Source organism: Phacochoerus africanus, chromosome 1 (assembly GCF_016906955.1).
Source record: "Phacochoerus africanus isolate WHEZ1 chromosome 1, ROS_Pafr_v1, whole genome shotgun sequence".
Classification (NCBI taxonomy): domain Eukaryota; kingdom Metazoa; phylum Chordata; class Mammalia; order Artiodactyla; family Suidae; genus Phacochoerus; species Phacochoerus africanus.
The window spans coordinates 171,884,248-171,906,215 of NC_062544.1; the positions used below are offsets into that span (position 1 = coordinate 171,884,248).

Below are 21,968 nucleotides of genomic sequence, written 5' to 3' on the forward strand. Positions count from 1 at the left end.
TTCTAACAAATAATCTGTTCCTTATTGTATTCTGTGCTATATTGTGATTTTTATTTTTAGTTTGGCATTTTGAGAACTGGGGAAGATGATGTTTGGCTTACAATAGTGGAAAATCCTATCTGGTCCTCTAAATTAGTGGTTCAGAGAGCTGGTCTGAGAGTTCGGGTCTGGCTCAGCCATTCCCTTATTGTGTAATCTCCAAATCTTAATTTCTCTGTGCCTCAGCTCGATCATGTATAAAGTGGATATGCTAATATATACCCTCATAGTGTGGATGATTCAGTTATTCATTCAACAGAATATATTAAGAACTTCATTCGTCACGTGCCAGACCCTGTTTGGGTTATTAGGATGTTATAATAAACAAAATGGATAAAAATGCCCATTCTTTTTTGAAGGATGAAATAAGGTTTATATTATATACACAGATAGACACACATATATAATGTTTTAAATTTTTATTTTATTGGAGTACAGTTGACTTAAAACGTATTAGTTTCAGGTGTACAGCAAAGTGAATCAGTCATACATATACATATATCCATTCTTTTTCCCCATATAAGTTCATATGTATAATTTAAAGTACATTTTTAAAAGCGTAGCACTTAGAACATAGCCTGACTCAGCAGATACTTTCAGTAAGTGAGCTTAGCATGCCCCCACCTCAGGGCTTTTGCATTTGCTGGCCCCTGCCCGGAGCGGTCTCCGTCAGGTATCTATGTGCTCACTGCCTGCTTCCTTTGGGTTTGGTCAGATACCACTTTCTCAGTGAGGCCTGCACTGACCACGCAGCTTTAAATTGAAAACCACACCCTTTCCCTGCCCCTTCTGTTCCCCTTCTCTTCTTCCAGTTTCTTTCTAGCATCAGCACTTGTTTATAGACTAGATATCTTACCTACTTCCCAGTTTATTACCGGCCTTCTCCAGAATGTAAGCTCCATAAGGGCAGGTATTTTTTTCCCTTAGGTTCACTGTAGTCTTCCCAGAACTTAGAGCAGCATCTGACTTGTAGGGTTGTGGAAATAGGTTGCTGAGTGAATAAGTGTAGACAACAAAGAGCAAATGAGGCAGTAGTGAACGTGGAAAATAATACCTGCTCATCCTCTCTTTTGACTTTCTCTCTTAATTCCATGGTCCTTGTGAACTTAAACATTTTTAAACTTTTTAGGTATTGAAATCAAACATAAGGACTGTCTAAATTAAAGGCTAAGTGTTTTATAAAGAGACATACCCTTCCCCCTCAGAACACTCTAAAAAGTATTAGTTGAGTATTAGGTAAGTCTTAGGTATTATGACAGGTAAGAAAAAAATTTGAAGAAAGCAATTAATTGTGAGGATTTTAAATGTGTGAATTCATTTTCATAAAGTTATGAATCCTGTGGTGTTGAGGAAGGGTATTAAAGTATGCTTCTGTTCATACATAGTTTAAAAAATGTGAAGCAGTGCCCCCCCCACACACACTTTTAGCAATCTCTCTCATGTGTACACAGCTGAATGGTAAAGTTATAAGGAAATGTACCTGAATAATCAACACCATTTGCTGAGAATTGGGGAGAAAATTAATTACATAAGAATATACATAAGGCTTCAGTGTATTTATCGTATCTTATTTCTTTAGCCTGATTCAGAAGTTATGATTATAGAAAACTTAGGAAAATAAAAGAAAGTAGACCAGAGTCTAATCTTTAAAAAGAATGTTCCTTACTTATGAGTCCTTGCCTTGTTGCTAAAATTGACCTCCCACTTTTTTTCTAAATGTTCTCCAAAAGCCACTGAATGACTTCATACATCATATGGCTGATTGTGATACTGAGTCTTTAAAAGTATGCGTTTTTTTTTTTTCCCAGTGATCAGTGTTAAAAGTGTTTATTTTCCATCATACAGCTTGCTTTTTTAAAAAGATAGAACATTTGTAAGGTATTTATACAGAAGTTTTCTTACATACATTAAAGAATATAAACTATCTGGTGAGTGAAGGATTGGCACCTACTTGAAGCCAGCAAATGTTGAAGTGTTTTTTTCCCTGTTAAAGGCATTTTACAGATTATGTATACAGATATGTTAAGGTTTTCATGTGATTTTTTAAGCATTGCTGTAATTAACATTTCTTGTTTATTTGACTTTTGCCCTTCAAAAAAGATGTGTTTTGTCTTTAGAATCATGGTATGTGAAGTTTCTAAGCATTTCACACTTTTAAATTATGTTCATGCTTCTCTACTGCAAAACAGGCATTTGTATCTTGCTGTGGTAAAGAAGCTTAAATACTGTGAACTTCAAAAGGGTTTAAAATTACAAAAGGGTCTCTGTGCCTGGCTTAGGATCCTTGGCAAAATATACCATGAAGGCAATACATTTTGTGTAAGTACCATGTTCCTCGGGGCCTGGCAAAATTTAAAACCCACATGATTCCGAAATTGTGCCAATGACTGCATCTCAGACGTTTCACTTACCCAGCTGAAGCGAGCCCTCTGTGAAGTCATTCAAATATTATCATTCACTGAATACTGCCCTCCTCATCCTTTGGAATTTATGCAACTCTTGACAGATCTAACATTTGTGGAAGGTGAGGCAGTGCCCTCCTTCCCATCATGCCCCTAACATGAGCCTTAGAAGGTGAGATTCCTATGTTTTGATAAAATAAGGAAGACCCATTGCGTGAACATGCATAGAAAGCCCACCCTTCTGACTGCTTTTGTAGGTGGCTCCCGACTGGACCCCACGGGCTCCTTTGTCCCCACCAACACCAAGCAAGCTCTGTCCAACATGCTACAACGGCGCTCTGGGGCTATGATGCAGCCACCCTCCCTTCACGCCATCACGTCCCAGCAGCAGTTGATACAGATGAAGCTTCTGCAACAGCAGCAGCAACAGCGGCTTCTCAGGCAAGCCCAGACACGACCTTTCCAACAGGTTTGTCCAGATCCAGCAGTATAGTCCTGGGCCTGTCATTCCTTCCTCTAGCTTGAGAGGAGTGGGGCGTGTGCAGTGTTCTTCCTGTATGCACATCCCCTGTTTACTTGTGAGTGCAGGTGTATCTCTTTAGTATAGGTTTATCAATACTCTCCCCCTCCACTTGTGTTTTATTCTTATCATTGATCAAACAAGAACTTGAAATGTCTTAGGCTCATTAGAAGTATGCTTCGAACAAAAAGAAGAGCTAATGATTTTCTAGTCTCTTAGAAGCTGTAGGACTTATATTCTTGAAGTGACCTGTTTTGAGCACTGATTCCCTATTATAATTATCACTATACTCTGTACTCCTTTGAGCTCTACTTTCATGTATTATTATTGGATTTATTACTTTGAGGTTTTATCTCTGAGGCCCTGATGTTCCTTAGGTTTTCTATAGTGTCCTGCACTGCTGACTTGGTTTTTAGTATATACTTCATAAGATCATAGCAAAGATAAAGAAGACACGACAAATAACAGTCAGTATATGGACATTTAATTCTTGATTTATATTATTTCTATTTTTATGTCCTATAACCCAGTTTTCTTTAACTTTTTTAGATGAGAGTGATTGTTTAACAAAACACTGCAAGAAGTCACAGAAAACTTAGTATAGACTCATAAAACCCATGAATCTATAGAAATGCATTAAAGTAAAAAGAGGGAGGTGAGGATGTAACTTTTTCTTTCAGTTTCTGTGTACTTGTGTTTTCTAATTTTTCTTTAAAAAAAAATGCAGAGTTCCTCTTGTGGCATAGCAGAAACGAATCTGACAAGTATCCATGAGGACGAAGGTTCGATCCCTGGCCTCACTCATTGGATTAAGGATCCTGCATTGCTGGGAACTGTGGTGTAGGTTGCAGATGCAGCTCAGCTCTGGTGTTGGCTGTGGCTGTGGTGTAGGCCAGCAGCTATAGCTCCGATTTGACCCTTAGCCCAGGAACTTCCATGTGCCTTGGGTGCAGCCCTAAAAAAGAAAAAAAGAAAAGAAAAAAAAAATAGAAAACAAACCAAAAAAATTGCACCATGATGATGATAGCCACTAACACTATGAGAGCACTAACTATTTTCCAAAACACTTCTAAACCGTTTAATGTACTGATTGTCTTAGATCTTACAGCATCCCTATGAGTGAGGTACTTTATGATCCTCAAAGGAAGTAGCCAATCTACAAGTGTATCCCACTATAAGAAAAAAGCAGATTTTCAAATTAGCAAGAAATTTTAATGCTTTTAAAAGTATTCTTTGTATTTTGAGTAACTTTCTAGCCATATCTGCATTGTACAAATTATGACATTTCTATATTCAGTCTACCTGGTGATTTGGGGCTTGGGAGTGGGAGGGTTAGTTATGCAGTGGTAAAAATGGCTCCTTTCTTTTTTTAAAAAAAATGTTTTAGGAGCTCCCCTGGTGGTGCAGTGGGTTAAGGATTGGCATTGTCACTATAGTGGCCTGGGTTGCTGCTGTGGCATGGGCGTGATCCCTGGCCCCAGAAGTTCTGCATGCTGTGGGAACAGTAAAACAACAACAACAACAACAACAAATTAGCCTTTAAACAAAAATCAAAATATTCTGGTTTTTAAAACAAATTTCAACACCCTGATTGTATGCATTATTTAATTTTTTTTTTTTTTGGTTGATCCTTTGGGGAAAGTAACCTGATTTATGTATATTAAATCAAAAAATCAAAAATTTTCTCTAAAAAGAAAAATTTTTTTAAACCTATGTTATGAGAAGGATAGGAGAGAGGAATCTAGTTTGAACTGCATGAGAATGCAAATAACAGCCATGCTTATCTTCTCCTGACTTGTCAGGGAGAGTCCATTGCTCTAACTCTCTGTATGTCAGGAAAGATGGGCTGAAGTTGCTGCTTACACAGAAATGATGAGGATTTGATTAAAATATTTTAAAAGCCTTGATTTTGCTTAAATAAGCAGCATGTTTGGAGTCATTTACAACTTCAGTGAGATTTTAGATCTACTTGGAGATGAATAAAAATAGTTATATCACTGTTTCCAATCCTATTACTAGATGTTGAATAACCATTCTACTAGAATGAATTCAGCTCCCTTTTAAAAGTAATTTAAGCCTAAGTAAAATTTACCTTCACATAAGTATGTTTATTTTTTCTGATTTACCTTTTTATCACAAGGCATAATTTGACTTGTTAATAGCCCATTTTCAAGCTATGACTGCTGAGTTCAGGTTCGAATTTCCCTAAGTGGTTTCTCACACTGGGGAGCAGCTCAGTGGGCCATCAATAGGTAAACACCTGACCTCAAAAGTTTGCTTCCTGTTACAGGCCATGGCAAGCAATTTCCTCTCAAGCAAAAAAAAAAAGGAGAAAAAAAATATATATTTTTTTTGGTCTTTTTAGGGCCTCACCCATGGCATATGGAAGTTCCCAGGCTAGGGGTTGAATCGGAGCTGCAGCTGCTTGCCTATGCCACAGCCACAGCAATGCCAGATCCGAGCCACGTCTGGGACTTATGCCACAGCTCACTGCAACGCTGGATCTTTAACCTACTGAGCAAGGCCAGGGTTCGAACTGGAGTCCTCATGGGTAGTAGTTGGGTTCATTAGTGCTGAGCTGCAACAGGAACTCCAAAAGCAAAGTTTTTTTAAAAGAAGGGATTCAATAGAATAATCCTCATGTATTCAAAAATGTCCTATATTTTTGGAGAAATGGATTTTTGACCTAAAATGTACCTGTAGGACCCTCTTATTCACACCACTCAAAAATACCTGACTCTTCGGAGTTCCTGTTGTGACTCAGTGGGTTATGAATCCAACTAGTATCCATGAGGATTCAGGTTAGATCACTGGCCTTCCTCAGTGGTTAAGGGATCTGTTGTTACTGCAAGCTGTGGTGTAGGTCTGCCTTCCAGGAACCTTACATTACCTACTATTTCTTTTTTCCTTCTTGTATATTCCCTTTTCTCTCACCTAAATCTTTCCCATTTTATTTATATGTCTTTTTATTTAAAAAAAAAAATGACAAGAATTCCCATTGTGTCTCAGCAGTAACAAACCTAACTAGTATCCATGAGGAGTCAGGTTCAATCCTTGGCCTCTCTCAGTGAGTTAAGGATCCAGTGTTGCCATAAGCTATGGTGTAGGTTGCAGATGTGGCTCAGATCTGGCATTGCTGTGGCTGTGGTGTAGGTCGGCAGCTACAGCTCTGATTTGACCTCTAGTTTTGAAACTTCCATATGCCTTGGGTGCCACCCTAAAAGGCTAAAAAATTTTTTTCAATAAAAAAAAAAATTACGCTTTTGCGCACTTACTCTAGTATAGCTTAAACATAACTTTTATGTGCATTGGAAAACTGATAAACCAAGTGACTCACTTTATTGTAGCATTCGCTTTATTGAGGTGGTATGGAACTAAACCTGCACTATCTCCAAGGTGTGTCTGTATAATATTCACCTCCCTCCTCCCCTTCATTCTTTTTTAACTCTTAAAATTTGATTAAGAGTCTATGAAAGGCTTTCAGAAGCAGGTTTTTTTTTTTTTTTTTCTCCTTCATCTTTAAGTGTTGTGTAATTGAGGACAATAGAATTCTTTTAAGGAGGAGAAATGCATGCATGGTGCAGCTACAGGGTGGAGTGGTCCTCTCCATAGAGTAAAGGAGAGTTATGTGTAGCATCTTCTAGAGTGCCTGCTCCCAGGAGGTTCTGAAGGAAATGTTAGTGCTTTTCCTCTCTCAGTAGATCATGGATTAATGTCTCTTGAATCTAGCTAAATATGGTGTTGTGGTAGAAAAACATTCTCCTGTGGTTATAACCTCAAAGGCAGAATTATATGGAATATAAGTGTTATTGATAAATTAGTTTAGTGTATGATTCTGAATGCAGTTAGCTGATTTTTTGAATAAGTACTGACCCATAACCTTCATGGTAAGGAATATTGATTCTAATTTTGGCAGGAATGTTTTCTCAGGTTAAGTCAAGATTGTGATTCTCTCTAGGTATGTAAACATTTGTATTTTTTTCTTTTTCTTTCTTCCTTGCTCCCTTCCTCCCTCCCTCCCTTCCTCTTTCTTTCTTTCTTTCTTTCTTTCTTTCTTTCTTTCTTTCTTTCTTTCTTTCTTTCTTTCTTTCTTTCTTTCTTTCGTTTTGGGCCTCTTATAGAGAAGATGAAATAGGTATCATTTTCCTCCTTATGCTACAAATTTTATAATTATAGAAATCCATTTTCTTAGATGTAACAAAGATACTGGATAATTTAATCATCTTAACCTTCAAAACTGACCTTGGAGTTGTAGCAGATGCTCTTAAAGACTGACTAGTTTCTCCAAGCCTTGGGTGTAACTGCTTCCTAGGCTGGTTATTCTGTGACACCCCCTCCCCAGGTGGCCCCTTGTTCTTAGAAGTTTAGGCATTTGGTCTTATAATACTTTGTACCATCTTCCCATCTACTAAAACAGAGGGTAGAACTCTTATGTTTATCTAATGAATTCATGTTTTGAGCAACTATTTCCAGAACCCTGGAGCTTCTTAGTGGCCTCAGTCCTCAGCAACCTGATTTTTTATCCACAAGCTCATGTTGTAACTCTTCTATGAGTGCTTCCAGGAACTCCTCTCAACAGTGACCTCTGCTGTAGTTGTTTTGAAAACCCAGATGCTGCAGGGAGAACACAGGCTCCTGGATTCTGGATATGCCTCAGACCTTGCGGAGTCACTTTAGGCTCTTTCCATCTATGAATGTAAGAATATCTGGGCTTAGATGGTGCACAGTGAAAACTAGAGAATTGTTATAAAATAATTCTAATTCTGCTGCAAAGACTGAAGATTAGCTTCAGGTGGTCATGAAACTTCATATTTGTGAACCGTCTTATATTTCCTCAGGAATGTGTTAATAATGTCTAGAAAGCAGCTGCTAAATAGCAAGGATACTGTTAGGTTTTGTTTTTTTTTTTTTTTTTTTTTTTTTTTTTTCCACCCCACAGCTTATGGAGTTCCCAGGCAGGGATCAGAGCTAAGCCACAGTCATGACTTAAACTGTAGCTGCGGTGATGCCATGTCCTCAACCCACTATGCCAGGCCAGGGATTGAACCTGCATCCCAATGCTCCCAGGATGCTGCCGATCCTACTGTGCTACAGCGGGAACTCCAGTGTTAGGTGTTTTTAATCAAATTATTTGATGTAGTAACTCTTGTGAAAATCAAGTGTATTTTCTTACAGCTTTAGTGCACTTTGACATGCATAAAGTTGTTTTGATAAGGAAACTTGTTTTCATTTTTCTCAGTTGCAGTCTTTGTCTAGGAGAGTAAAAATAATCCCCCTCCATTCCTTACTCAGTGACCCTTATTTAAATGGGGCCCAGTGTAGTCATTTTGTCACCTTTCTGTACCTCAGAGGCTCATCTCTAAAATGGAGCTTATGCAATATTTACTCCATAGGGTTCTTATGAAATTAATGATTTAATTATGTGATAGCCCTTAAAGCAATGGCTAGTTTACAGCATCTGGTCAACAACTGTTAGCTGCCATACTTACTGTTTTATTAGTATCATTTTATGGTTGTATTATTTCAGAGGAAATTCATGTTACATAAAATGATCTTTATTTTATTAAATATGTTAAGGATTAAAAGAGAATAAAAGCACATCAAAAGCTTTATTTGGGAGTTGCCGTTGTGGCTCAGCAGGTTAAGAATATGACACAGTGTCATTGAGGATGAGGGTTTGACTCCTGGCCTCGCTCAGTGGGTTAAGGATCTGGCATTGCTGCTAGCTGCAGCATAGGTGGCAGATGTGGCTGGGATCCCATGTTGCTACAGCTGTGGAATGGGTCTGCTTGGACCCCTAGCCTGAGAACTTCTCTGTGATTCAGGCATAGCAACAACAACAACAAAAAAAGCTCATATAATTACATTAATTGCTCCTAATATGATTGGTGCTCAGTGGCTACCAGTAGAAGAGACCAAGAAAAAGGAATGTTTGGTTTTCCTAATAGCCATTTCAGTTTCTTAGAGCAGTATGTTTTTACTGTCTACAAACTTTAGACAGTATTTTTAACAATGATTCCAATATCATTGTTAAAAATATTGCTTAGTATTTAATCTTCTATGTATCCCATGAAAACTATCATAAAATATACAGTATCGGTTATAATAATATAAAATGCTGCTTAAGTCATTTTCCAGTCACCTTTTCTTCTATCCAGTATTTTTCTTCTGACAGAAGGTACCTCCTTCCCTACCCCACTTTATTAGTCTTCTAGGAAAGGGGCCTTTGAAGGAAATTTTAAGTTCTGCCACAGGACTTACTGTTGTTCCTTGATTTATGATATCAGTTTATCCTAATTTCTCCCTTTCAGGGCACAGAATCATCTTGTATTCTTTGTAATAATCAATGCTAGACAGTATCTTTCAAGAGTCCAAAGAAGAGCAAAAGATATGTTTAGCCGGATTTGATTGAAACAAATTTGGAAGAAAGCAATTGGCTATTGTCTACAGAGGAAGAATCAGAAGGGAATTCCCTGGTGGCATAGCAGGTTAAGGATCTGGCATTGTCATTGCAGCACCTCAGGTTGCTACTGTGGCGCAGGTTCAACCCCTGGCCCGGGAACTTTCACATGCCTCAGATTAGGCCGAAAAAAGAAAAAAAGAATCAGGAGGATTTTCTTAATATTAAAAAGGAAGATTTCTGACAAAGAAATAATGTGCTCAGTTATAGCTGAGGGTGATTGATAAGAGCATTTGGTTATCAAACCGTGAGCAGGTGCCATCACTGTGTGTCCAAGTAAGGGAATGAAGTCACTTAATGAAAGAACGATGACTGAGTCAGAGCCTTTCAAAGTTGTTACCTCCTTGGCAAAAGTGAATCTGTAACATCCTGAAAGCACGCCTCTTGGATTGATGAAGCCCATTTAAGTTGAGCAACCAACCTTTATATCTGTTAATTGATCGACCCTACAGATATTGTATCACCTTGGAATATCTGTTTCCTCCCTTTGTTCTTTCTCTCCTACTCACTCTTTAGGAGTGTATTTCAAACATAAAAGAATAGAAAATAATATAGCAAACACTAATGTACTCACTACCCAGCTTTATTAAATAATAATGTTCTGCCACTTTAGCCTTAGATCTTTATTTTTTTAATTAAACATTACAGACATGGACGAGGCCCCTTGTCTCCTTTCATTTCCTTTCTTTCCTGTAAAGAAGTAGTCACCATCATGAATTTCATGTTTTTCTTTCTTATGAATGTTTTCATATTTTCACTACATATTTTGCATCTGTTAAGAGAAACGTTATGTTGTTTTTCTTTCAGATTTGAAACTTTATCTAATAGTCTCACAGCTGTATTATTGTATGAAATGTTATGTTGTTTTACTTTCAGATTTGAAACTTTATATAATAGTCTCACAGCTGTATTATTGTATTGTTTTGTAGCTTTTAAATTTATTGTATTGTTTTGCAGCTTTTTTATTTTGACTAATTTTGAATTATATCTACTTTGTTACACTTCGTTTTGTTTGTCCTGGTTGGAGGCAATTCCAACATGAGTATTAACATTTATCCATTCTGTTGATGGCTGTTTTAGTTATTTCCAATTTTTTGTTAACATTAACCATGCTATAGTCAACATTTTTATGCATTTCTTCTGCGTGTAGAATTTTAGGGTATGTATTAGAAATGGAAATGCGGATTTAATTTCCAAAGTGGTGGTAATTCCTGTGAGTTGTAAATGAGTGTTTTCCTTTCTCCATATCCTCATCAACCCTTGATATTGTCAGACCTTAATTTTCTCGTTTAGAGCAGGTGAAATTATCTTGTATTATAACATTTTAATTTGCCTTTTCTGATTACCTGTGAGTTTAGGTATGTCTTATAACTTTACTAGCTATTCAAGTGTTCCCTTCTGTAATTTTCCTGATTGTATAATTTGAGCATATTTCAAAATAATTTGGTTCTTATTTGGTAAAGTATGCGCAGTAGTCTTGTTGAAACAAATCTTAAGTTTTGACAAGTATATTAATGCATTTATTCAGAGTTTAATTTATATGTATCTCAGCAACAAAATTGAACTTAGGAAGGCAAAAGCCCCTGAACAGTAAATATGTTCTAAACCCTATCATTTTGTTCCTTGGCCAGGAAAGTAGATGCTCTGCTTATTACTTAATATCTAATATTTCTCTATCTATTTCAATGATGAAGAAGGCACCCATTTCATTTGCTGAAATAATGGTTGTACAACTATAATGATCTTGAAGATAATATTCCCAGCTAGATTTTTATGAGCAGCGGGAAGATAGGGGTAGAGGAGCGAGAGAATGAATAAGAAGGTGGTAGTTGGATATAAAGACAAATGAATAGATGCAGTGAATTACACACCTACTCCTCAAATGGTGAGAATAGATATTATCTGCTTGGGTAATACCTCCTATGCTTTCTAGGCCTTAGTATAGTAAAATACTTTTCAATTAGAATTAAGAGGGTTTTTTTTCCTCATCCCTACTTCTAGAACTCAGTGAATAGAAAAATGTTAATATCTCAGACAAAATGTCACTTAGAACCCATTAATAAATGTGATTACACAAGGGAATCATTGACCTGAGAAGAATTTTTTCCCTCAGCATGTAGTTTCCTTTTTCTAAATCAGATTCCCTGTTAGCATGTAAATACTCATGGCACTATAAATATGTGTTGTCTATTTTGGTTGATTGAATGTGTAATCAAACTGATGCTCTGTTTTCGTTTCCATTTGTGGGGGTTGTCTAATGACATCCTCCAATGCTATTTGACTTATTCACTTAACATCTTGTCTGTTTAATGTGACCCAAATGTCCCGCACTCCCCTGAGGCTCTGGGCTGGGAAGAAGTCTAGCACCCTTTAGTTTACACTGGGCGCCACCATCCCTTAGTTTCTGGAAATTATCTGGGTCTGGTTGCTCCCCTCCTTCTTATTACATGTCCACTTAATCTCCAAGTTGTGTTATTCCATTATATGACTATTGCCATGTTATTTATCTGTGTCCCAGACTGTGACGGTATTGTTTGGCACATACACTAATAAGACCTCTTAGAGCCTGGGTTTTTAAGTCTTGATTCCCTGAAAACTTGTTTTTAAATGAACTAATTCATATGTATTTTGGCTACGCACATCATTAGGCTAAAAAATCTTATCTGTATTGTCTGCCATTTTCTTGCTGTCCCCTTTCTGTAGGACTTCTGTAACTCTGCTGTCTCCCTTCTGGAAGACTTTGACAACATAATGGTAACACCCCTGCTGTCATTCCTTTTACTTTCTTTTCTTTTCTTTTTTTAAAGTGAACTTTTGTAGCATTACTCTTTGAACATCAAAATGAGAAGCAGGTTGTTCCTCTCTAACTGGTGATAATTACAGTCTTCATTTTACTGCTACTCACTTGGTTTATGTTTGAGACTGTAACACACAATCATGAATGCATTGACCATATTCAATTTAACGGAATTTATTTCTGAAAGCTGTCCCCTTTGATTGCCTCATGATGTTCATCATACATGTGTATGGTGTAGAAACCAGTGGACATTCATGGCCTGGGCTTGGGACCATAGACCAGTTCGTGTGCCTTCATCTCAGTCCCAGTCTTGAACCTGTCTGTTCCCGAGCTCTTGCTGTCTCTGTGGTAACTGACATCATTAGTCGAGGAACGCATGGCATGCTGACTCATAGGCCAATGCAAGACAATGGAAACTGTGGTTATGAAACATGCCCTTCTCATCACATCCCACTCACTAGTTCCTCCTAAATTCTCAACAGAACACATCATCTCTATTTTCTTTCCAGTATGGAGGAGATGTTTTTTTGAGCATAGGTCTTGTGCTTGCATGCCATGAGACCTCATCTCTATTGCTTTGCCTGGGCTAGCTAAGAATGCATGTTTTGCATTAAATTACTTATAGGTTTCTGTATCAGGTAGCCAACCCACAACATAAACCCAAGAAGCATTAGAATAAAAAAGAGCACACATCTCAGATGTGAATGTAAGTCAACTTGTTTCACTACCAATTTAATGGGTAACATTTTTATACATTGGTGAAAATATCCTTAACTGCATATCTAAGCTTTGAAAATACTTAGGTTATAAAATACTGTTAAATAGACAATTTCTTTAATAATTCTTTCAGCAAAGGAAAGTTTGGGGACTTTTCTGGAAAAAAAATTAGTTTTTCTGTCATTTTTTCTTGATACTTTTAGTGGACAGAGAAAAGGTGAGGTTTTTGTTTATTTAAAACTTTGAATTAAATTTATCAAATTAAAAAAATTACAGATAGCTTATGTTTGCTTTAGGGCATGTATTGTTCTGATGATAATGTGATTCGAATAGAGTATAGTTTGCCTCTATCATTGATTTCAGTTTTTAAAAAATAGATAAAATATTTTGTTCATCAAGTATTTATAGTGAAAAGGTTATGTGATTTCTATATTCATTCAACTACATGGAAATGTGTATATACATATCTTTGCTGTCCTTTTTACCGTTCTGATTTTCCTTTAATATTCTCCAATATTAGGAATTGAATAAATGTGTATACTCAACCAATCAATATGTTATATTCACCACTGATGGGCATGTTAATAGAATATATTGTAAGGGTTCATCATTGTATGAGGTGTGTTTATTTCAGAGTGAATCAGTTTGGAGAGCAGTTAATGTTACTGTTAACTGATTCCCTACCAAGTTAGATTTGATGTGAAAGCTTTATAAAAGAATCAAGCATAACTTGTCAACAGGACCTCTTATAACTATAGAATTTTCTGTGTATCTGTTGTCTTCAATCCAAATACACCAGTATAATGGGAGGACCATACCTTCTGATTCACACCATTTGTTATTTAGCCTTGGGCCCATTACTCAGTGCCTTCCAAACCAGTAGTCTCAAATAAAACCCTTTTTGCTAGTTGACTCATAAAACATTACCCACTAGTTTGTGACTTTTTACTATTTATTATTCCTAAATCAGCATTTTCTGGAACAGAGTCACAAAACCTGGCAGTGGTTTTTTAGGTACAACTTGTCTCTTTGCTTGTAACCCTTAAATCCTATTGGAAAGTTACTAAAAAGGGATTTTAAAACATCATTGCTAGTGAATTGAGTGGATAGAAACTTCCTCATCCTGAAATGCTGCTGATGGCAATACTTAAATTGGAGTTAAACCAATGCCCCTTTAGGAAGAGATCCTCACATTTTCTCTGTTGACAGAGTAAACTAATGAAGAGAACAAGACCCAGAAAAATGAAAATTATCTTTGGAGATGATTCATTAAAATTTTTAACTTATTGGATGCATTAATTTTAAATTATTCAAGAGGTTTTGAGTCTACATCTCTTTGAGCTCAGTACTTCTCTTGTCTAATTAAAATAAAGCACTAAGAGAGAATTGTTCCTAGGTCAGAAATGAGTCAGTATTGAACAGCACGGCTTTTTAAAAAGTTTTTAGAAAGTGGAAGTTTTAGAAAGTAGAATGGATTTATATTTCTCACCCTGAAGCAAGCCTATAAACAAACAAGAGAGACCACACGTAGGAATTTACCTCACGTAGCAATTTGGAGATGGGTTCATGTCACTATCAGAATCTCCCAGTTACTGTGGTACTTCCTTACCACATGTAAGTTGGGTACACAAGCCAGGGGAGCTGAGGCATAAGCATGTCGCATTTTCTCTCCCAGCGATGTGCTCAAAGGCATGTGGCACCTGGCTAGACACAAACGTTCCGTCAAAAACAGGCTTCTGATCTGCCCTTTTATTCACAAAAATATGAAATTTGTTGTTTCAGTTATGCAGAATAAATCAAGCAAGGGGAATGAGCCACTCTCCAGGTACTAATGCAGACAGAAAGAAGAAATCATTAAAATAACAAGTGCTAAAAATTGAATTCAAAAGTGAATTTTCAGGAAGTTTCTATTGTGGCTTAGTGGGTTAAGAACCCAACATAGTGTCCTTGAGGATGCAGGTTCGATGCCTGGTCTTGCTCGGTGGGTTAAGGATCTGGTGATGCCCCAAGCTGTATCATAGGTTGCAGATGCGGCTTGGATCTGGCGTTGCTGTGACTGGCATAGGCTGGCAGCTGCAGCTCTGATTCCATCCCTAGCCTGGGAATTTCAATATGCCACAGGTATAGCCCTAAAAAAGAAAAAAAAATGAGTTTTCAAAACATAAGATGGTACTAAAAAATATGGAGCAATTGGAAGGCACTTAGTAAACTAATTTATGCTGAAATATAAATCCCAATTTACTCTGGAAGTTCTGTTTAACCAATAAACTAAATTAAATCTTAGATGTCCTCAGTAGACATTTATTGAGCACTTATCATATGCCAGACAATGCTAGGAACTGATTTTTAAAAATCAAATAAAGCTTCGCTAGTTAGAAGAAAATAACAGATAAGTAGATTATGTATAACTAAGGTGACCATAAGTCATGATTTGCCAGGCATAGTCTCACTTTGCCCCTATTCTCCTGGCCTGACCCAATTTGAATGATACACTCTATGGTCCCTTCTTGAATGTAGCCCAGCCATCCCTACTAACATTTTAAGACTTCTACTAAATTTCAACTTTTAATTTTCTTACTCATTCCCACATTATAGTCCTCGTTTAGCATTTGTAAAATCTTTCAGGTTACTGAAGAACTTCTTGGTCATTCATTCTCTACTCAACAGATTGAACTCTTTCTACAAATTGAAATAATTTGTTCCTAGTCTTATCCTGGGAAAACCCAGAAAATATCAGGATGTCATTTCAGTTTGGCCGAAGAGATGGATATTTTTCATTCAGGACAAATATGAACATAAAGCCCCTGAGGAGTGCTGGCCAACCTGATGTGTTTGTGATTTCCTCAGGGAGGATATTGAATATTTCTTACCTATACTACTTTAGTAGTGAGTTGAGGAGGAATTGGTGGTGAGAGGGAACTTAATATATTTACAAATAAACAGTTTACCTTTGGATTAAAAATGGTTCCCAGAAGAATGAATGAATTTTAGAGTGTAAAAGCTGATTTGAAAATGTTCATCCCTTTCTCACTTTTTTTTCAGTTCTAGAGTTTTTACGTGAATGGTCATTTTGTGGTTTTAAAAATGTCGATAGGGGAGTTCCTGTCGTGGCGCAGTGGTTAACGAATCCGACTAGGAACCATGAGGTTGAGGGTTCGGTCCCTGCCCTTGCTCAGTGGGTTAACGATCCGGCGTTGCTGTGAGCTGTGGTGTAGGTTGCAGACGTGGCTCGGATCCCGCGTTGCTGTGGCTCTGGCGTAGGCCGGTGGCTACAGCTCCAATTCGACCCCTAGCCTGGGAACCTCCATATGCCACGGGAGCGGCCCAAGAAATAGCTAAAAAGACAAAAAAAAACCAAAAAAAACCCAAAACAAAAAAATGTCGATAGTTTTTAATTCACATATGTTAAATTTCCAGTCTCAGTTGTTATTTGTCAGTAAAAGAGTGTTGCCCAGTAACTCAGGTGTTTCCCGTATTAGTGTTTTAGTTTTCCCCACACATACAAGTCGTAGTTTATTTCATAAGGTTCTTTAATAAGCAAAGGGAGAGTAAAGAGTTAGAAAAGATCTGTTTTATGCATCTACATGCAGCTGTCACGTGCAGATCACAGTTTGTTTTCCTTTTAAGCCAAAAGATGACTACTTAGAGGGGATCTCAGGATTCTAACTCACATGAATAATTCATTTTTCTTTTCTTCTGTAAAAATGGTAATATACATATATTTGTCCCCACCAGGAGGCACAACACTTTGCTTTAGGGACTGTGGACAGTTCTTTCAGGGAGCACTGATTAGAGGAGTGACATTTAAAGATCTGCTTGATTCAATTATTCCTTGGCTTTGCGTTTGGAGGATCAAGAGTCATTTGGATACTTTGGGCCAATAACTTGTAGGCTCCAGATGGTCACTGCCATGGCATGGGCTCTCCTAGAGGAAGTTTAGACTATTTTTCTTAGATCCAAGCAAATAGAGACATAATCGCACTTAGATTACTCAGCTCAGGGCTAAGAGTATCTTCATGGTACCCTATGCTGGAAAGTTAGATTCTTGCTGAAGCTGTTACCTACACATACCATAGTCGATGCTCTCAGAAATTCATCTTTAGCCCATGTGTGGGTAGATAGTCACTTCAGAGAGGCCGAAGTTCCTTAAATGTGCCTAAGAGATTTTATGTGGGACTCAGAGAAAAAGCTCCACCATCTAATGATTATATTTCACTTCAAAATCTCATTAACAAGTCTTAATAGAGATTCTTCTTTTGGTTTCTTACTGAGGTGAGTTTAAAAGGCTATAAGTCCCTAAAGAATAGGAATATAGTGAGATTTTAAATTTTTTCATCCTTGATATGACATGGGGAGGCATCTCGTCATAATGGAAAAAATGCTAGGGTTTGGAGGCAGATGAGATGAGTGCTAATGGCTCGGCCAGGTCTAGGGGGGTGAGCTTGCTAAGCTCTTTAGGCTTTTGAAAATGGGGATGATGTTCCCTCCCTGCAGAGTTCCCATGAGAAGAAGGGAATAAGAACAAGAAGCCCAGTCCCTGGCACATTATGGATGCTTAATAATTGTTGGTGTTCTCTCTCTTAGGCTAGATGTTTATACCTTCCTCCCTACCAAAAATATCTGTACTCTTTCCAAGAACATTAAAATTGTTTTATGTAACTACATTTTAGCACTTTAAAAAAAATGAAGACATCTATGATACAAAACAATAGTAAAATATCCTAGAATAAGCTCCATTCTTTATAACTAGTAAGTCCTGAAAAAACCAAGGGGTGGTCAGAAGCAAGACCTCTTTCTATGATTATTACTGCAGGCTTCCATGAAATAGCTTCTGTTGCCAAAACATAAAATATATATGGCCGCTCTTAAGAATATATTTTATTTTCCTAAGGCCAAAGCATTTATTAAGACTGGTGAGCAGATGTTAATTGGTTTTACTTGATATTATAGTTGGTTGAAACTGTATTTAATATTAGCTTATTATATATTTTTATTGTTTCTATTGATTATTAGGGTCATCAGAGATACCAAATTCATCCCTTGGATACACGGCTAAATAGGCAATTTTAGGTCACTCTAAAGACACATGTAGCACATGTTCTCTTTATGGGCACTGGAAGAGGCTAGTCTGTGGTTTCAGATTTCGCACGTAGAGACTTGTGCCTTTTAGCCTAGAGGGGTGTTTGTACCCTGGAGTGTACAGGAGAGCTATCTCAGAGCCTCTCTGATAAGCAGACCATTGATTATTTTGGCTTGTGTTTATGTATGTGTTGTCACTGGGGACATCGGTAGTCATCTTTGGAAGAAATAACAAGTGCAACAATGTCTACTGTTAATAGGAAATTTATAAGGAATAGTATTTAATGAAGTTTGGAAATGTGCAAGTGCCGTTCTCACATACGAAGGTCTGGTATGAGTTTTTGTTTTGGGATTATTAGGCGAGAGCTGGAATCAAGCCTTTGCTGTTATGATCAAGAGCCGCCTTGACTTTGTTTTCCAGGGCCAGCCGGGGGACCAGGCTGCTCTCTTTGCTGCCCAAGCACGGCCCTCCCCTCAGCTCCCCCAGTATCCAGGGCTGCAGCAAGCACAGGTACCCACGTTTGCTTTGTAGATGTTGCTGGGATTTTTGATGCTCTTTATTTAGGGGAAAACTAAGTATATAGGGTATCAATTCCCTTATGGGGTATAGAATTTAGTCACTTCTGCTTGTAGATTATAATTGACATTTCAGAAAAAGCTTTACCAGTGATCACTAAACATGTCTTGGGATTGATTGAAGGGCATACAATGTTTTGAATTAGAAACATAAATTCAAACCTCTCTATTAATGATGATGGTAGATATTGAAATGGTTAACAGTCCCAGAGTACTTATGATATAATGTATACTGCTGTAATTCATGATTGAATTTATCATATTCAAAGATAGCTTTGAAGAGGAATCATGTTAGAATAAGAAGATAATTGGCCTCAGCATAGACCTTGACAAAAATTCCTGACAACCTGCAAGTGGTGTAACATTGTGCAAATTACTCTGTCTTGATTTCCTTCTTTGTAAAATAGAGATGAATATTGTGAGGGTTTAAGACAACCTCTGGAACTTGAGAAAAAGCACCAAATACACAGTTGGTTTTTGTTTTTTGTTTTTTTTTTTCAGGACCTCACCTGTGGCATATGGAGGTTCTAAGGCTAGGGGTAGAATTGGAGCTGTAGCGGCTGGCCTACACCAGATTCACAGCAATGCTAGATCCCAGGCACCTCTGTGACCTACACCGCAGCTCATGGCAACGCCAGATCCTTAACCCACTGAGCGAGGCCAGAGATCGAACCCACGCCCTCATGAATGCTAGTCAGGTTCATTAACTGTTGAGCCACAACGGGAACTCCTACACAGTTAGTTATTAAGCAGATGATAGATTTCCCTTAATATGACGCAAATCTTGAGCTATTTTTTTTCTAATAGTTGTGCTATTTCTGCTTCCATGTCCTTTAAACTCTACCCCTCTCATAACCAGGAGACTGGAGATGTTGGCAAGACCTCTTTGGGGCCAACAGTTCATAGTGTATGCACAGCTGAAGGGAAGGCTGAGGCTGGCCTTCACAGGCACTGAGCCCCACAGCCTGCCTCGGTGCATGCTGCCCGCAGGAAGTTCATTGTATGCTCCTCTGTCTTCCAAGTCAAAGCCAGTCAAACTGCCATATAGTGTGGTACTCTGAGAACTTGAAGAGCAGTCCTCTTCTGTTTTAATCAGCACTCTGCTTTAAAAATTGTAGGCATGCCACGGGAGCAGCCCAAGAAATAGCAAAAAGACCAAAAAAAAAAAAAATTGTAGGCAGTGATCCAGCAGAACCTGAAGTTTTTTGTCTACATTAGGTGTCATGATTTGGAGAAACAATCACTCGTATATTAATGTTGATTAGAAAAGTTAAGTATCCTGATTATTGTATATTAGAATGCCGAAACAGGCTACAGTCCAACCAGAACTAGAGGATATAGTCCCAATGACACCCTTATTCTCTGGGTAAGGTGTTAATTGAAATTTTTTGTTGTTGTTGTTACTGGTTAATTACTACAGGCAAATTCATTAGATCCAAGGAAGTGTAGTTGTATACTAGAAAAGTGTGCTTCATTACTTTAATTTGCATTGAGCATGGGTAGCTTTTCTGACTGATTTTGGAAACAACATGAAGGATGCTTGGGCTCTGTTGGACATTGATGTCATCTGTGCACTAAAGGTGTGGGTGTTTGCCTGATTATTTGAATTCTGAAACATGCCTTTCCTTTCCTCAAAACAAGCAACTGAATTTAAAAGTGATCTCTTAACCAAATGAGGAATTGCTTTTTTTTAAATTGGAATTTCTTGTGAAATTATATAGCCAGTTAGTTCATCCTGTAACTTTCTGGCTATTCTCTCTGCCTCCAGAGGAGTCTTCCTCCTATTCTGACTTAACAAAGCCTTTGAGAACAGTGAATTTCAGGGGGCCCCTCCTTCCAGCTTTGTTTTTGCCCCATGTATCTCAGCGATGGGAAAGCTGGTGGTAGATGGAAACACTGACTTCCTCCCTTGTGCCTGCCTGCAGACCATGCCCCAGGGCTATACGATGTACGGAACCCAGATGCCTTTGCAGCAGACCCCTCAGCAGCAGGCTGGCAGTGTGGTCCTGTCTCCTACCTATAATTCCAGAACCTATCCGGCTGCACATTCCAACCCAGCGCTAATGGAAAGACTCAGACAGATGCAGCCGCCGCCGAGTGGCTATGCGCAGCAGCAGGCATCGCCATACTTGCAGCCCTTGACTGGCTCTCAGAGGTGATATGCATGGAAATGACGATTGCAATGATGGACACTCAAATTCTTATCTCTTTGTTAAACTTCTTCTAGGGCCCTATGCTTTATAATTGTTTTTATGAGCTTTCGTATTTGCATATCATTTTTATTCTCTCATCTCTTTTTTAACAGCATCCAGGTAGTTCAAAATAAGCAACGCCACATCTTATTTATTTTGTTCAAGGCCCTATTGTTTGACTCATATCGCCTATAGCATTTGCGTAATATTTTTGATGATACTACTGTGTTAGTAGTGTTCTTTTTTTTTTTTTTCTTTCTCCTCTTTTAAAAAGTTTTTTTGGGTATAGGTACCTAAGATTTAAAAATGTTGATTATTGTTAGCAATGCTTTACTAGAATATGTTGATCGGGGCCATAAGGCCTATGGTTGTAACACTCGTGTATGGTGCCCATAAAAGTTTTTTTATGTATCTTAGTCTCTACCTTTTTCACTTCAGGAATGGATGGCAACAGGGTCATGAGAGACTTTTCCAGTTCTCGCTTTAATTGGATCTTGTAGACATAGTGTATAACCGTACTGTCCATTAGAGCAGCTACCAGCTACAAGGGCTATTTAAATTTAGATGAATTAAAGTTAAATTAAAAAATTGGGTTTCTCGGTCACACTAACCACATTTCAAGTGTTCATTAACCACGTGTAGCCTGCAGGGCCATCTTTGGTGTGTGACCTGGGCACCCACACAGGTGTGTGTAGAAGGCCTGCATGATTGATTTTAATGTTCTATTGTCATCCATTTGAAATGCCTACTAATTTTTGATCAATGAACCCTGCATTCTTATTTTGTACTAAGATCCAGAAATGATGCAGCTGGTCCTGTTGTCCAGGGGCTGTGTCATTGGACAGCACAGAATTAGAACATTTCGGTCAACTTAGAAAGTTCTGTTGGATGGCATTGGTCTAGGAGAATTCAATTGCATAAAGACTCTTGCAATGCAGTGGACAGGAGCCTGGTTCCCATATGTTACCATCAAAGACTGCAGGTCTCCTCCAGCTAGTCACTGTTTGGAAAGTTGGCAAGGTGGTTGGTGGCACCTTCAGGAATATAAATAAATTTGGAAAACATGCATTATAATTAGTATTTTTCTTATAAGTAGCAACATAGCATATCACCCAATAACTTGAATTATCAGAGCCCCAGGTACTAGGTTGAAATCCCAGCTGTGCCATTTGCTGTCTGAATACCA

General features: G+C 37.9%; 1 protein-coding gene across 2 annotated transcripts in view; it reads left to right on the forward strand.

Moving 5' to 3' along the window:
* The window catches only part of MED12L (mediator complex subunit 12L), a 352,961-nt gene that overhangs the window by 305,100 nt on the left and 25,893 nt on the right, over positions 1-21,968 (forward strand). For both annotated transcript variants that reach the window (XM_047784689.1, XM_047784699.1), the window contains 3 exons: positions 2,699-2,910; positions 18,436-18,525; positions 20,516-20,745. In XM_047784689.1, coding sequence (XP_047640645.1) covers positions 2,699-2,910; positions 18,436-18,525; positions 20,516-20,745 — 532 coding nt within the window. The remainder of the gene's footprint in view (positions 1-2,698; positions 2,911-18,435; positions 18,526-20,515; positions 20,746-21,968) is intronic.